At 41.8% G+C, this 17856-nt stretch overlaps 1 protein-coding gene across 2 annotated transcripts in view; it reads left to right on the top strand.

Moving 5' to 3' along the window:
* The first annotated feature begins 504 nt into the window (after positions 1-504).
* Positions 505-17856, top strand: part of MSH2 (mutS homolog 2) — a 55874-nt gene continuing 38522 nt past the window's right edge. The window contains exons 1-6 of one of the 2 annotated variants that reach the window (XM_074817698.1): positions 505-760; positions 3417-3571; positions 3982-4260; positions 4594-4740; positions 5857-6006; positions 8400-8533. In XM_074817698.1, the coding sequence (XP_074673799.1) occupies positions 541-760; positions 3417-3571; positions 3982-4260; positions 4594-4740; positions 5857-6006; positions 8400-8533 (1085 nt within the window). In that variant the 5' untranslated portion in view covers positions 505-540. Of the gene's footprint in view, positions 761-3416; positions 3572-3981; positions 4261-4593; positions 4741-4809; positions 5014-5856; positions 6007-8399; positions 8534-17856 lie in introns of those variants that run through there. The other variant, XM_074817699.1, reaches the window with a different exon arrangement.

Below are 17856 nucleotides of genomic sequence, written 5' to 3'. Positions count from 1 at the left end.
GGCCGTGCTGCCTCTGTGAGCGGGCCCTGCGCGCCTCGGCTGCCCCGGGGGCTGTACGCACACACACGCTATTACCATGGCCTGGAGCTCAGCGCTGAGGTTCGGGCAGCACCGAGCGCTGGCGCTGCGCCCCCGGGGAGCCCCTGCGGGTGGGGGTCAGCCCGGCGGGCCGCTCTGCGCGCAGGGCTGTGCCTCCCGCCGGCCCCAGGCTCTGCCCGCCTCACCGGCGACCACCGGCTGCGAGCAGCGAGCGGCGCCGGGGCCCGCCGGCAGGCAGGAAGCAGCGGCGGCCCCCCCGCCCCGGCATCGCCATGGCAGCGTACGGCGCGCGGAAAGGCCCAGCCTAGCCCGCCCCGCTCCCGCAGCGCGGGAGGCCGCGCGCCGTGTAGGGGCGGGACGGGCGTGACGCGCCGCGCAGGCCCCGCGGCGATTGGGTGCCGCCGCTGGTGCGCGTGCGCCGTGGGCGGGCCGGTCGGTGCGCGCGCGCGCGCGCGGCGGCTGTTGGCGGGAGGCGGCGGCAGCATCGTCCGCATCGTCAGCATGGCGGTGGAGCCGCCGCGGGAGGCCGTGTGGCCTGAGGGCGCGGGGGCCGAGGCGGGCTTCGTGCGCGCCGTGCTCTCGCTGCCTGAGAAGCCCGACACCACCGTGCGCTTCTTCGAGCGCGGCGACTACTACACGGCGCACGGGGCGGACGCGCGGCTGGCCGCCCGCGAGCTCTTCCGCACCCGCGCCGTCATCCGCCAGCTGGCGGGAGCACCGGGTGGGTGCGGCGGCGGCGGCGGTGGAGGCCGGGCCCGGCGGCCTGAGGGGCAGCGGGGGGGGCCCGGCGGCGGGTTGGACTCGTGTCGTGTGTGTGTCTCCCCCGTCCCGGCCTGGGGCGGGCGGTGTCGGCCTGAGGGGGGAGCGGGGAAGGAGGGAGCGGGAGGGCCGCCCGCGGCGAGGCGGCGGCGGGTGCCGGCGGCAGCGGCTGCCCCTGGTCGCCGGTGCAGCAGCGAGGTGTGCTCAAGGGCGAAGTCGCCGAGGCGTGTTTTCGCGTCCAGTCGTGGTGTTTCGTGGCTGCCTTGGACTTAAGCTCTCCGTGGCGTCGTTTTTCAAAGAGCGGGACCTCGCCAGGGCGAGAGAGCGGGAGGGGCCGGTGCTTGCTGCCCGCGCTGGGTCAGGGCCTGGCTGCTGGCGGGCAGCGGGCTGCTGGAGCCTGCAGCACCCCGGGCGTTGCCGAGGGGGCAGCTCGTCTCGGTGCTGATGAATGTGGGAAGGGAGATACTAAGAGGTCTCTGGATTTTAATGCCCGCTCTGATTCATTGCGGCTTGGGAGCAAGCATAACTGAATGCAAATCTTCAGCCTCTCACAGCTTTGAAATGATAATTAGTAGCCGTTCTGAGTAGGATGTGTGTGACAGATGTAGGTGTACAAACGTAGGAAGGTATCTACAGCAGAAAGCACGGTTCTCAGTATATACTTCTCGTCACATAAGCTCATACTACAGGACTGTCGGATGTGGCTAGTTAATTGAACACAACACGTTGCATAGGCTAACAGCAGCTAGTAACGTTTTCCCAGTGCATTGGTAGATTTCCATTTGTGAAAATGACTGTATGATGTTTTCTGTGATAACTGAGGGTGGGAATCATACCATTCTATAGTGCAGGTGATAGGTAAACAATGGTAACGTCATGCTTGATTAATGATGGCTGCAGAAGTAAATAACATATAATTATGTCTTGCATAAGATTTTCTCTTCCATCCACCCCATTGCTTTTTATTTATCTCTTGGTATAAGATGGTGGAGCTTGCAGACGTCAGATGCAAGAGCATTGAGATAAACTATCTTGTCAGAAGAGGCAAACCTTAGTATTATCCTTAATCTCGAGGAACATAAGGTTGCGAACTAATTGGCTCATACTTAGCAAAATAAACCTGTTTGTTATGAATTAATTTTTTGAGTGTGTGCAATGGCATTAAAAGAGAATGCCATTCTCATATACTTTTCACTTTCTATTGCAAGTGATGAGCTAATATGTAAAAAAACCCCCCAAAACCTCAACCCCTCCCTAAAACCACAAAAAACCCAACTCGTGGAAAAGTTCTAGAGCTTCATAGTTTCAAGTGTAGAATTTGATACGTCTTCCAGACTAGAAACATGTGCATCAGTATTTTTGTGCCTATGACTGTCAGCTGTGGTTTTAATAAAGCCTTATCTAGCATATCCCACTAAAAGTAAGCATAAAACTACATTTTTTGCTTTCAGTGTGGTTTCAAAGCTCACATCAGCTTCAGCTGCTCCCCCCCGCAGTGTATTATGTGTAGTCTCAGCTAAAAAAAGAAAAAATGTGTTTTGTTGAACTAGGAAAGAGAACCCAGTTATGTGGAATTAGTTTTTTTTACCTGCTTCCAAAAATAGTCTTACTAGGGATTTGAGGAAAGAAGAGGCAAGAAAATGAGAAAATCATATTTAAAATAAACCCATAAGTTCTTCTGGGTGTGGGAATTCGTTGTATAACATCTTTCATGTAATGGAAGAGCCTCAAATGTGACAAAGGCATACTACTGAAAAGACATCCCTATCTATTGCTTGTGCTTACTTTATATGTCATCTAGCTCTTATATATCTGAACCAGTCTTGAGTTAATTCCACTTGCTGATCTGGCAGACGGCTTAATATACCCACCTGAAACCCCAATTTGTTTAGTAGTGGAATTTTCTTATTCTGTGAGTAGGCTGGTTCCAGAAGGTGGCATGGGAAGGGGGGAGGTAGAAGTGGTACTGCTCTTCTTGGCAGCTGTATGGATTTAAGTTTGTTCAACTGTGTCATTTGCCTTCACCGTTACAGGAACAGAAGCAAGAAGTTTGTCAGGCACTTTTAAAGTTAGGTTTTAATGTAAACTTTTAAAATTTTTTGAGAATATGTGTTTTTTACAGAATATATTGTGATAAAAGGGAAATGTCTTGGCATGTGTGTCTTGCCATCTTCTGAGTGTCAATAGGGTGACAGCCTGTTCTGTCAACAGAAGTGGCTTATCCAGGAAAGAAAAGATGTTATCCAGAAGGAAAAGCTGTCCCAGGCTTCCACCACCTATTAGATTAAAATGTGTGAAACATTAATTAGAAAACCAAATCAAGACTATTGTAAGGAGAGGGGAAAGGTGAGAGGAACAGATCTCTTTGTGTATATGTACGTATAGATTTAGTGAAATTTGGAAGTGAACATTGTTTTTATTTGGATATGGAGTATGCTTTTTTCATTCTTAATCAGTTGAATGTTGTGGTTTTGTGTTGTTTCATGGGTTTTAGATGTTTGCGTCTGATATTAGAATAATGTCCTTCCTGAAGGCTGTTTTTGGGGACTTTGATTCAGAAAATAAACTTTATGAAGAAATTCAGGTATCTCATAATTTTCTTTTTTCCTTTTTTGTAGGAACTCAAAAGCTTGAGAGTGTTGTGCTCAGTAAGATGAACTTTGAATCTTTTGTGAGAGATCTGCTTCTGGTTCGTCATTACAGAGTTGAAGTTTACAAGAACAAAGCAGGGAGTAAATCTACCAAAGAAAATGACTGGTATTTAGCATACAAGGTACAGTTTTCAACCTTTCTTTATAACTGTGAGATGAAAGAAAAAAAAACCCCATAACTCTTTCCTGAGCCCCTCAGCTTGATGTTTTGGGATTTGCAGGGACTAGCTTTGGTGGTATGATGGTATATTGTGCGGTCTGTTATGTATCCCTGTATTTTCTACTGCTCTGAGGCTGAAAGAGCTGCTTATGTATCTTTTGTGTAGGTTGGGAAATAAAGAAAACCTGAAGTAGTTAACTTTGTGTAGATGATGTGTAAAAATTTAATGGTTAAAAAACCCAGAACAGCTGTATGTTTTATATTAATGGATTGTTTGGTACTTAGCTTTATCAGTTGTTGTCCTTTTTAAAAGAAATAAAAAGTATGTGTGTATATATGCACTCCTTAAAAGTATATTTCTTTTCTAAATAGGGTTCTCCAGGAAATCTTGCCCAGTTTGAGGAAGTGCTCTTTGCCAACAATGATATGTCAACAGCCATTGGGGTTGTGGGGGTTAAGCTGTCTACTACTGATGGACAAAGACTAGTAGGAGTGGGGTATGTCGACACTACACTGAGAAAACTGAGCGTCTGTGAGTTTCCAGATAATGATCAGTTCTCAAACCTTGAAGCTCTACTGGTTCAACTAGGACCAAAGGAGTGTGTGCTACCAGGAGGAGAGACTGCAGGAGAGATGGGAAAACTACGACAAGTAAGGGAACCATTGTGACTTAGTTACACAAAACTTTTCTCTAAAAAGCTGTATTCTGCCTTATTAGCTAGGTTCCATGATTTAAGGAAAAATGAAGGCGCAATATGTTAATTCGAAGAAGTTTTGATTTAGGCATCCAAAACATACTATTTGTCTGTTGACTCATTTACATTTTAATCCACAAAAGTTGTTCTAGGGGTAAAATCTTGTCTGTCATTCTCTCTGCAACCTAACAATAAACGAATATCTCTTCAGCGTTTGCTTCTGTGTGATGAACATCTGTCCCCTGAATACTGAAAGTAATTGATAACTGTGTGTGTTTATGGACAACAGGTCATTCAGAGGGGAGGAATCCTGATTACAGACAGGAAAAAGGCAGATTTCACAACAAAAGATATTGTTCAGGATCTCAATCGCTTGTTAAAATCAAAGAAAGAAGAACAAATGAATAGCGCAGCCTTGCCAGAGATGGAAAAGCAGGTGAGCACAGAGCGATGTTTAATATGCTTCTGTTTTTTAGAGGCAGAGTGGCGTGTGCAGCTGTTGTGAGCTGATCTCGTCTATCCTCACTCATCCTGTTTTATGCTGGATTCCCATACTTCTGGGAGAGTACATTGTACAACCCATGGTATATTAAGCTACATTCTTGCTGAAGTGTTTAGCAGTTCTGCTCAGCTTGAGTCTGTGTCACAGTTGGATTCCAGGGGTCCTGGAAAAAAAGAGAAAACCCTTCACTTAAAGTAGCAAACTCTGGTAAGCAAATAGACTGTGCACAAGAGGTCCTTCCTATTCATAATCTGTCTAGCCTAAGGACTGAAGTACAGTACTTTGATTATTTTGCATGACAGGAAAATTGATATTTGAAAACAAAGTAATGTTTATGATAATATTTTTGTGTTTTATATCGTCTTATGGCTCAATCATATGATTTAGTGCCTGCATGTGAACTGGACATGTTTGTTCTTAGCTGCAAATGAGGTAATTTGTTGAAGATGAACACGTTTTAAAATGCCCTTCACTGCTGATGCTAACTGCAGGTGTAAGGTACAGAGTTATTCTCCTTTAATATGTGATTTCATAACAGGTCAAAATTGTTTGAAGTGTGTTGCAGCTGAACAAGTCAGTCGTGCTGCTGCCTCTTTTGTGCTGGTACTAGTGTTTGTAATGCCATACAGTGAGTCAGATCAGATCCTTGTTCTGGCTGAAAACTAACCCTGAAACCATGTCCTGAGATGATCCATGCTATCTCCTTTATCTGCAATAACTTGTTTGTGTTCCTGAGCCAGAAACATCCTGATAACAACTTTGGAAAGCTGGCGAGGCATGCACTTCACATTTTGTTTATCAGATTATGCAAATGTTTAGTTCGTTGTTCTTACACCTACCTAGAAAGATGTGCAGTGACATAGAATGGCCCTATGAAAATGAAGTCTTGTGAAAAAGTATGAGTCTCTCAGCCCTGCTGGAATTAACATGGCTCAAAGTCTTCCCTGATTGTGATTTTTTAGGGGCATTTATCAAATACTTCCTGATTCAGGAGTGTTTCTAACTAGAATGTGGTGGGTTTTTTTTTTTTTTTTTTTTTTTAAACTTCAGGTTGCTGTTTCATCTTTGTCGGCCATTATCAAGTTTTTAGAGTTGTTGTCAGATGAGTCTAATTTTGGACAATTTGAGCTGACTACTTTTGATCTTAGTCAATATATGGTTCTAGATAATGCAGCTGTTGAAGCCCTCAACCTTTTTCAGGTAAGAAATGCACACTTGAATTGGTAAGTGTTTTGCAATATACTTATTCAGCTGCTTGATAAGTAGCCTGACTGCCCAGTCACAGCTCCCCAGATCCTGATTAATGGCAACTTCTACATTTTGGCTTTGTTTTCAGCTACTCCTGTACAGTCTATGTTTTAAACACTGTTAGCCACTGTTACCACCTTTTTTGCCTTTTTTTTTTGTTGTTGTTAGCTTACTTTGAATGTAGAAGAGAAGATCATCAAGGAGGTAGGATACAGACACAAACAAGTGTCTATGTAGAATGCAGATACGGGAAGAGCCGTAGAAGTACCTCATGGTTGTAGTTGCCGAGGAGTCTGGCTAAGCAGTGCGGGGAATGCTTTGTCTTTCCTTGGTTTTCATCAGAGAAGTTCACATGTCCAGTGGCAGGAGCAGAGTTGGAGTGTGAGAGGGGAGGAGAGTTTTGTAGTTTTGTGGTATGATAGGGAACTCCAAAGCACAGTTGCTTTATGCAGTAGTGCCATTTTGGGGAAAGAGAATAGCAGCCTGAATTAGGTAGTATTAGGGGAACAGGAAGCATACGGCAGGAGCACTGCTGTTGGTGGTGAAAAGGGAGGGCTGCCTGCAGCAGGCAGGGTGATAAACAGGACAGTACTTAAGAACATTCTGAAAGCACTGTGGCGTGCTACCTGGCCAGTGTTAATCTTACTTTTTACACCCATTTTCTACAAGCCGGTTACCAGTTTCCTCCATACATCCCACTATGTCTGTTTTTCTGCTTTGCCCATTTTTATAGTTGTAGGAAAACATGGACTCAAAGTGGTGTGCTGTGTCAGCTTTTCTCTTTTGTTTTTGTGTTAGTAGACCCTGCTTAGTGATCTTTGCTTGGAGCTAATCCACTTAAGTTTCAGATTTATAGGAAGAAATCACAAACGTGGTCCCCTGTTTACCTTGGAGGGATTTCTGGAGGAAAAAAGAGCATATATTCAGCGTCTGAGCTGGGTAACCCTGGAGAGGGATGTTCTGGTGTTTTTTTCCCTTTATTTCCTGATTCTGTGCCATTGTCTAGGGAACGAAGCAAAAATTATATCTCTTCTTAAGCTTTATGGAGGTGTTCTAGGTAGTTCAACACTGTCTTACCTACATCCCTTTGTAAGTCCTTGCAGTTGTTAAGTGTTTTGTGATAGGAAATACACTGCCAAGTCTGCCTTTAGGGGCTGTTGTAAGCTTTGGAACAAGGGGTTTGCCATGTAGCAGGGAGCTGTGTTGTTGCCTATGTGGTGAGCTGTCGGTAGGGAGGTTTTTGGGCAGGCACTAAAGCAAAGGCAAAATATTTTGTAATTGGAGTTGCTCTGTGAGGTATGCAGGTAAAGTTCTTGTGGTACAGCAGATGCAGTTGATTATATGAAATTGTAGCTTTCCAGCTTGGATGTGCTGAAACAGGTTATTCATGTATAATACGTGTACTCTGTGACACTTCCTTGGATTCAGAAGTTTTTCATATGCAATACTGTCCAGAACACTGAAAATAGGCACATCCACTTTAGATATTAGATTTTTCAGGGGTTAAATGTGTCAGTCTGCCTTCTCACTGCATTCGTTTCTGGTTGTGGTGATGCTAGTTCTACATCCCAGTTGTTTACAGGCATCCAGACCCACTCCTGGTTGAATGCTTGCCTGCTGTTTTAATTGCAGGTGTTCTTGGATCGAGAAGGTTGAGATTTTCATTTCAAAGTTATGAGTTGAAACAAGCTTGTTTGCTGTTTTTCAATGTTAAACAGAATATTTGCTTCCTAGCTGTTTTTTGCAAAAAACAAACGCAACTCCAAGAAAAATGTCCAAAAGGCTGTCTTGAGTCTAGTTAATATTAAACCTAAAGTATAGATAGTAAACTGTAATCTGAACAGAGTAAGTTTAGAGATGTTTATAGTGCTCCAAAGATGATCTGATGAAGCTTGAGAGAGTTTGGATAACTGTACTCTTTCCCATTGCCTCATTCTGTTGTGCACCCCTCAAAGATCAACCCAAAAACCCTTGAACCCAAGTCCTGGTTCTTGCTGCTTTTTTTTGATAGACAGGATCCCTATTTTTTGACCTTACAAAGGGCAAACTAGCCAATGTCTAGGTATATTTCCACTTCTATTCAAAGGACAAACTGCCCAGTGACTAGGTATGTTTCTAACTTTCCTGTTCAGTCAGGATTAGTTTCAAAATAGACGAACCTGTTCCTTGCTGCCATGTTCCAGGGACCAGACTGTAAGTGCTTTAATGCTGTCTGTTTCATTTGTCTTTTTTGATGGGTGCCAAGTTGACTACAGAAAAAACACTGATCTGTTCCTAGATAGTAGAGTTGAGTGCCATTCAGTGGGCGTCAATAAACTTCACTAACTTTTTTTTTTTCCCCTCAGAGTTCTGTGGAAAATGCTAATACTGCACAGTCTCTAGCTGGTTTACTAAATAAATGCAGAACCCCTCAAGGACAAAGACTTGTTAATCAGTGGATCAAACAACCACTTATGGACAAGAATAGAATTGAAGAAAGGTAACAGTATGATGTGTTTGATAGACTTACACAAGTTAGTAACTATTTTACAGGAGGCTCTTTTTAAGCACAAAATACTACAGCCAATTAATAATGGTGGAGGTTTTTGCGTGCTATCCTGTAATACATTGTAGTTAAACAGAGCAGAAAATATTGTTTTCCTGAGATGCAAATTGGCAGGTTACGGTTAGATTAAATACTTTTTACCATTATGACATTTTAAAGAGGAGGTATGACATGTTTAGATGGTCAATTGATTCATGCTACAGGCTAAGGTAGTGTAGCAGCTGCTTCCTAACTACTATCCATACTGCAAATGCTCAGTTTGTATAATAATGTTTTGATGTCACTTCCAGTTTACCAGTTAAAAAAAAAAATCTTCAACAGAATACCCAGAGATACAAGCAGTAGTGACTTCTTCCCGTTTCCAGAAAAAAAACTACCTTTGGTTGCAGTGGGTCACTCTTATCATATCTTGCCTAGATATTGTGCCCCAAATATGAGTGGTCTTTTGCTTCCTTGCTCTTTCATACTGCTGCCTGTCACCATGCATCTGCCCGACCAGTAGATAGCAGTATCAGTCGATACGAAGCCTTAGAGAATCTGGCAAGTCTCTGCTGAGAATGTACAGATAATTCTCAGTCCTTCAGAAGAGAAAACCGCAAAGGCCATATTCCTACTGTGTGTATTTACCTCTTGATTATGTTCACCATGCAAACAAAAGTTACACTTCTTTTAAACTCATGCTAAGTATAGCTATATTCTTATAATATAAAACTAAACTTCATGCAACTCAAGTTGAATGCATTGCAAAATGTATGTTAATGTGTATCTTGACAAGACAGAAGAGGCTAGAAAATGAAATTTAACTTTGTCTTCTCTCAGGCTCATATTTCACATATGGTGTTACAGGTATGTCTGTATACGCTGTTGGGCTTTAGCACAGATTACTACTACCAAAAAAGAAATTTTGGCTTGGGCATGCTGATATTTAAAGAAGTTATGCAAAGAATAGTTTTCTCTCGAGATTTCTGGAGACTGTTCTGGAGTTATTCTGCTTTTCTTCAACAAAATTTTTTACTTTTTCTAATCATTTGCAGAATGGTGCCTAGTAACTTGGTCAGAGTCCACTTAAAAATGTTATTAGTGTGACACTGAAATATTTGTCCCCGGGTTTATTGAATGCTGTATCCTACTCTTGTGTCTATTACAAGAGTTTTCATCATTAGTTTTTGATTATGTACTCAGGGTATTCTACTTCTGTCAGTTTTGGATCCTAAGATCTGAGCCAAAGAAAGCTATTGCTCCCATTCGTAGTTTTCTTAAGGCATAGTAAACATTGGAAACTTCAACTTTTGTGTTAGAGTTGCTTGCTAGTTACTGTGCATCAGAAGTCCTTCAAGTTTGGAAGAGAGATGGTCTTTTCTTTATAAAACCAGGGTTAAATTACAGGCAGAAAATTTAACTTGAATTGTTTTGTAGAGTTATGATCATCTCTGCATTTTGTGTTGCGATTCTGTATGGCTAATGTTGACTGTATTTGGGAAAAGCTGTATTTAAAGGAGCGAGTAATTAAATGGAGTTAAGCCTTAGTGAAGCTGGTAAAGGTTGGTGTATCCAAGTGTTACAAAGTTGAAAGAGGTCCATTGATAACCTGTATCTTGCCCAGCCACAGAATCAATGGGGCTGCAATTTGTTAAAAGTAGTTTGTTTTGATGTGAACTTAGAGACACTGAAATACTCTAGTCATACTGTTTCAGTTTATTTTGCAGCATGGCTGAGCCTGTCGGAATGCAGCTTGCTTTCCAGTACTATGATAAATATAATTCTTTGGGATAAAAGCAATGTATTTTACTCATAAGCTGTTGGTGTGCCATCCTCCCAATCTTAATGCTTTTCAAAGTGTGTAGGACTGTTCTTTTTTTTAATCTGAAGGAACAAGCATAATAAGAGAAGCTGTTAGCAGGACTGATGAGATGTATTGACAGATTCAAATATGTTTTGAAAGATACGCAGTCGCCCAGTTGTTTTCTATATGCTTTACAGTATATTGTAGCTGTTTTAAGAATTACGAACTGTAATTTAGAACATATAGGTGGTTTGAGAAGGAAATACCTGGACTGCTGTTCTTTTATGTTTCCTCTGTCGTCAACGGAAGTTACTGATTATTTCTTAGCTTGAAGTGTACCACATTAAAGGACCCCATTTAACACTAACCAGTGCAAAACTCTTATCAAACTAGGCTGAACTACCCAAGTTGAACTGATGTTAGGCGGCAGTGTTTTGAAGTAAGCCTGTTGTTTTGCTTATCCAGGAGGTATTTTGACTTTTATTCCAGTAGTGTAGAATTGGATGTCTGAAAGTTTATTTTAAAAAGTTAGACTCTTGTAACCCTCTGCTAAGACCTGTAGGTGGTGCAAGTCATCTTTTTGAGCTGAACGAATCCATTTCTTTCAGTAGTTTGTAAACTGCAACGTGTTGTTAACATTTATGGATAAATAGAACACAATGTTACATCACTAGTGCATATTAACCATCGATAGAAACACAAATGTACATAGGTAAAATAAAGTTTATCTACTGGAACAGCTCCTAATGAGGACTGAGAAAACATGGGTTCCTGATACTTGCCTGTCTTGAAAGACTTGGGGTTCTGCACGTCTGGCTGGTTTTCCATGATTAAAAAATAATTATCAGTCATAAGTATACAAGAGACAGCCCTACTTCTCCCATGTGGTGTGTTCAGAAGGCAAGTACATGAGGTTCTTGCTCCTTGCCTTATAGTCAGCATATTTCTAAAATTAAAATGTAGTTGCAGAGACAGGAAGTGCAAATACGTATATTAATTGTGTAACAGAATTGACTAATACAGTAAGCAACTTCAATATGTAATGTTTGTTCTTCAGATACAGGGAAGTCTGAGAAGTGTGGCACAGCGTAAAACAGTGCTTGTTCTGTTATGCCCTGAGAGGAGTGTTCATGCTGAATATATTTAATTTTTTTCTATTTTTGGGGGGAAACTCTATCTGACATTTAGATACAGCACAAGTACAAGATTCCAGCTCACCTTTTTAGTCTTCTATACATACTGTAGCTGAACCTCTTATATGTCTGTGTCCCATGATAGAAGAGATGTGGGAGTCTCAGAGGAGTTAAAGGCTGTACTCCAACACTTGTTCTGATTCAAGCCTGTTTTGAACTTTTCTCCTCTGTTCCTAAATATCATGCTGCGTGGAGGCCACATTGTAGAAACAAGTCCTGTCTCTAGCATAGTCAGAATGTAATAGATTCAGGAAGCTTGAGGTGAATAAATGGCTAGCAGGGTAAAATTTCCAAGTTTGTAGAACATTCTCATGAATCAGTCTTGAATGACAATTAAAGTAGCAGCTTGTTTAAAAATGAAAAAAACCCAACTTGTTGTTAGCTAGTGTAGGCAGGCTTGCATGCCTTTACAGTGCTTTATTTAGCAGTAAGTTAACTAACATATGCTTTCTCTAGCGGATAAATGGAGGGACAGTGTGGGGTAATGCATATGGGATAGCTCAGAAGCTGTGTGACTGGGGGCTCATCTCAGGTGCACATGAATACACAACATGGATGAGAAACGGCCAGGTGAAATGAGAAGTCAGTGCATTGTAGGCCTGTGATCGCCCTTGGATTGCAGAAATGTGATCATGCAACTGGAGTTCTGTAGTGCCTGCTCTTTGAGAAGGCCAGGCAGGGAAGGTGGAGGGAGGGGTTGTGTTTCTGCAAAGGCGTGGCTTGAATGTGCAGAGCTCTGCTGCGGAAGGGTCAGCGGGCCTACCATGAGCTTACAGGTCAGAATTAAGAGAAGGGACAGCAAAGCAGGGGGCATTACAGTGAGCATCTGCAGCACACCTGCCCCATCAACATGAGGAAGTGGACAAAGCCACCTTGAGACAACAAGAAGAGACATAATCATAGGCCCTGGCTCTCTTGGAGGACTTGAGCCACCCCAGCACCTGCTGGAGTGAAGCCTGATACTTGCATCTTTGCATATGCTGGCAGACGAGTCAGCAGTGTGCCCTTGCAGCAGCACAGGGTGATCATGTACTGGGCTCCACTAGTAAGAGCAGGTTCAGAAACATGATTGTTCAGATCTACTTGGTAGCAGTGAGGCTGCATCTAGAGTACTGTATCCAGTGCAGGGCTTTGCAGTACAGATAGATGGACAAACAGGAGCCTGTCCAGCAGAAAGGCACTGAGCAGGATCGTGGGCTGCAGCACGATGTATGTGTATGAGGAGAGACTGAGGGAGCTGGGTTTGTAGCCTGGAGAAGAGAAGACTTCAGGGGCAGAGCTAACTGCTGGTTTCAGCTGCCTAGTGGGTGGGAGTTACAGAGAAGGTGAAGCCAGGTGCTTCTTGCAAGGGCACAGTGAAACACGAGATAAAACAGACACTGTCTTCACCAAAGGACCCTTCAGCTGGATATAAAGAAAAAAATCTTGCCATGAGAATGGTCAGCCTCTGGAATGTGTGTTCAGAGGGATGGAGGGATCTCTGTTCTTGTTCTGCATTCAGCTGAAATTAGCCCTGTTTTGAGCAAGATCTGGAACTAGAGGTCTTGAGTTCCTTTCCAACGTAAATTGTTCTGCATTAAGTTTTCACCATTTTTGTGTTCTTTTCCAACCTGCAGCTATCCCTGCAAAGCATTGCATATAGGCTTTGTTGCTTCTGTCATTGTGGTTAGCAGCTCTGGGAAGACCTTCAGTACTTTTCTGAGTACAGGTCAGTACTTCACAGCAACACACTGATTTCAGGCAGTTAAATTGGTAGGTGGTGGCCTGCGTCCTCAGTAAGGGAGGGGAAAATGGAACCAACTTGGAGGTTTGTCTAAATGGCTTAATTAAAATGCACTTTAAATGCTGGGAGTGCCCCTAATACCTGTAAAGAAGCTTCTGAAATACAGGTTGAATCTGAACTGGTTGGAAGACAGAAATGTGGTTTGTTATTGTCATGTAGTTCATGATGCAATAAATATTTCACATGAAAGAAGTTGTCATTCCAGTGACATGAAAATGGTGTTGGCTTCCCAATAAGCCTCTAGAAATGTTAGAAAAATGTCACCTTTGTCATTCCAAAAGTTATCATCTCTAGGTTCCCTAGAGAAATGTTTGGAGCTTGAAGCTCTCAATGCTTATTCTTTAACCCTCTCCCCTTCTTTCACCTGTGTTTACTGTTTTCAAAACTACTAGATCACCTGTATTTTCATTTGGGTTTGTAAAACTGAGGTTGACAGTGAGTGCTGTGTGGAAACAAACAAAAACTTTACTAGTCAACCACATATCAGACAGGCCATGTCTCTAGGAAGGTATTTCCATCAAAATCCCAGGCACTTGAAACCTATTAAAAAGCTTAGATTCTTGTGTTGCAAGAGACTTATTTTTAGTTTTCTTGTTTGAGGAGCGAACAGGAGGGTGTAAATAGGAGCTGAAAAGACTCCTTGACACCTTCAAGTGTGAGAAAGACAACGTTGCTGTTTGATCTGGAGAAGTGCCTAAAAGCTGTTTGTATTCTGCATGTTATCCAAATCATTTGTCTTCTAGGTCAAGGATCAGCAATCAGTGTTGCAAATCTGTAAATTATAGGTGGCATTCAGTGGTGCAGCACTGGAGCAGGTAGTCATAGTATCTCCTAGTTGATACTTCCAGCTCACCCACTTCATCCTGACAAGTCCTCACTTGGTGCAAAATAAATAGAATGATTAAGCTTTTAGTCAGTTTCTTTTGCGTCTGAATTTTGAGGCTCAAGGGAAATGAAAATTCAAGTAAAATTTGGTTGAAACGTCAAATTGGTTTCCAGATTTTTAAGAAATAATCAAATTGCTATTTATTTAGGGATATGTGAATCTGTAGCTGTCATACTGCTCTCAGCCTGCCAAAAGGACATGGATGGTAATTACTGTGGTAGTTAAATTTTACTTGGAATCTCTAATTATTCAGTTAATGAAGTTTCCAGTTAAAGAGTGTGACCGTATGAAAACTTTTACTATGTGTGTGTGCAAAGCTTTCTGGTTTGTCATAGTATCCTTGGTGGTCATTATTTTGAACATTGTATACAGGAATATGGTATATTCTCCATGAAAGAACAGTGAACACATTGTTTCTGCTCTGTTTAATTTATATCCAGAAACATTAGAAAGGTAACATGTTAGGAAACTGTGGCAGAAGTTCTTGGCAAGAAAACTTGTAATTTGATTTCATTTATCATATATAGGGGTTGTGAAAGTATTTTGTTTATGTACAGTTTTGAGTTTCTTCTCTGTACAGAATGAATGCAAATTAAGAAATATTTGTGTTTTACAGCAAAGAAATAGAACCTGTTCAGTATGCTCTTAGTCTGCACAAGTTTAAGCAAATGCACAAGTTAGCAATTTAAAAGAGTATTAGTGTTGATGGAGTAGTGTAATAAACTTAACCTCTTAATTTTAATAATGTATGGAAACTTGTAAGAAATAAAATGCTTACAAAAAAACCAATAATGGAAATACCTTTCCTCAGCTGTCTCTAGTCTTTGAAGACCATGCAGTAATATTATCACCGGATTCCAAAATGCAGTATTTAATTAAAAAGGAAGACTGGCACAAAACCTCCGCAGTGTAAGGCATTATGCTGGGAAGCAGCCTTAGCTGCTTTCCATCTTCAGTTTCTCTGGATGGTTTTGGGTGGGGCGGTTTCACTCTATGGAGTTTACAGACTTGCCCATGACTATACAATACTTGATGAGTTCTTGCTCTGTTGTCTTCATTGTTCTTTGTTATCATATAACGAATGGAGGTTATTAGTAATTCTTAAAATATGGCCATTTGTTTTCCAGAAGCCTAAATACTATGTTGATGGAATGGCAATGTTCAAAAAAAGGTGAAACTGGTTGTTCTTGTCTTTATTTAAATTAGTATATTTTTGCCTTCATCTCCTTGACACTTGCTCACACCAGCTGTTCGGTATGTAGGATTTCCTTGGTCTTCAGTGCTCAGAATTCAGTGTGAAGGTGTTTTGTTTGATTTTGACTCTTATGCATCATGCAGAAACCTGTGACACTGGGTTGTTCCATAGTTGGCTGACACTGTCTATAACCACTTTTAAATCAAAAGGTGTAGTCATGCTTTCCTGACCATGGATTTTCACCAGTTCCCTTGTTACTGGCACTAGTGTTCATGTAGCTGCTTGGTTCATCTTTTGATGGGGAATTTAGCATGCTAAAATAATCACAGGTGTAATGTCGTATAGCATCTAATCCAGTAAAACTGGGCGGTTGCCAAAAGGAACAATCCCAGTTGCCCTTTCTGGCCTTCAGCTCCTGCTGCTCTGTTGGTTTTGGTCTCATAGCTGCAGAATTTGGTTTGGCTTGTTCACTTGATGAAAACTAACCCATGAAAAAGGGGAAAATTGCTATCTGAAATTAATCCTTTTGCTCCTTTGTAGCTGGTCCATGACCTGCTATTGTCATAAACATGAGAAGATTAACATCTTCTTAAATGCAGATCAAGCAATACTAAAAACCTGCGCTTCACATTTAATAATCTGACTTGTAAGTGTTTGCTTTCTGTTGGTATCTTCACTTTTTTAGAGTTTACGCTAATTAATTTATGTTGTGAGTTGGATTACCAACTTGTTCCAGGAGGATAAATGGAATATCTGCCTATCCTCGAACTGGGAAGTGTCTGAATCTGTGAAATGGAGCTATTCACTACCACTGCTCAAGAAACTGCTGCCTTTCTGACAAATTCACTGTGAAGATGCTACTTGAATATTTTTAGCTCCTATGGAAGACAGACTATGGAAATTTTACAAAAAATAACGTATGCATGGAAATAAATTAATAAATCAAGTCTTTAGTAACATTGGAAAGAGAGAAAACATGTCTCTGATTAAGTGTTTGGGAGATACTTAGAGAATCTTGTTTTATGAAATCCCCTCTTATCACTTCTGTCTGTACAGTTCCTTGAAGATAAGAGACTGTTTAGTCCAGCAAGATTGTGCTGGGTTTTTGAGGTGAGAGAGGATTTGCTGTGTAAAACATCTTATATTCAAAATTCAGCTTTGCTGATGGATCTTCTATGTGTTTTTGCTTCTGTAAGCATGCATGTTTGAAAGTTGGGAACAGTGTTTATCGTTCCATAAAGTAGCAGGTTGCTCTAAGGTGAGAATTTTCCCTTTTTATCCCAGGTTCTCTTCTGTGGAGCTGTTTAATTCGTTAAGGGTAATAATTTTGTTATTTCTTAACTGAGAATGAGGAGGAGTGCAGAATCAAATCTAAATAGTGCTGTTACATAAAACTCTAGTCTGAATGCAGTTCTCAGTAATAATTAAAAATAAACTTTTATTTGAGAAACATAAGTAAAGGTTAATTTTTATTTTCTATAACTTGGATAGCTGACTGTTACTGTAAGTAATATACCCAGGCTGTGGAATGGGAAATAAAGACACTTGGTTTTGGTTTTAACTGTGACTGGGGTAATTGTGTATGTGTAGGTTGGATGCACAGTTGTATGAAAGTTTCTTTAGACAGGAACAGTACTTTCTGATTTAAATGTTTTAATACTTTTAGGACCCAGGTCTTGTAGAGCAGGGCTGGTCTGCCATGGGGGTGTGGAGTAGTCCCAACTGCAAAGTAAACTATCAGCGGGAGCTGGTGAGAGGGAGATGCCTCTTTGGGCCCATGCTACGGGGCATAGGTGGCTTTCTGTCCTATCTGCAGAGAAACAGTGGGACCCTTAACAAGCTCTGGTCATCACCTGCTGGTAGAAACACACCTGAAGATCCCTCTCTTTATTGCTCTGAAACACCGCTTGCAGCCTGCAGCTCTTGGTCATGTGAAGAGATAGGTGTATGATGGTACCATCAGGAATGCTGCCAGACTTGCCATATAAATGAAGAAAAAATGTTTCCTTTCTGCTTCTCTTACTTTTTGTTGGGAATGTGTGTGCATGCCTCAGCCCTGCAGTTCTTCGCTTTTGACATGCTTTCTGGCTAGAGGAGGCGAAGCAGAGCTTTGCTTGTGTTCTGCTGCTTTATTTGCATATGCTTCAGAACGAATCCAGGCACTCCCTTCCCTCAGGGTCTAAAAATATTGCTGTTGCAGCAGTCTGCTTCAGGAGCAAGATCTTAATTGCATCAAGTGGTACCTTGCTGGCAAGGATAAGACCCAAGATTTTATTTTTCTGCTGAAGAATTGTTTTCTTCTTTACCTTGCCTGATCTGCTGGGGTTGGAAAATGTTAAACAGTTGTGCAAAAATAATGAATTATTGGTAACCTATTTCAGAATACTTAAGACTGCAATAAGTATCTTTGGGGGAAA

This window comes from Strix aluco, chromosome 3, assembly GCF_031877795.1.
Source record: "Strix aluco isolate bStrAlu1 chromosome 3, bStrAlu1.hap1, whole genome shotgun sequence".
Lineage (NCBI taxonomy): Eukaryota > Metazoa > Chordata > Aves > Strigiformes > Strigidae > Strix > Strix aluco.
Note: the sequence above shows the minus strand (reverse complement) of the source record. Positions and strands in the feature narration are given on the sequence as shown.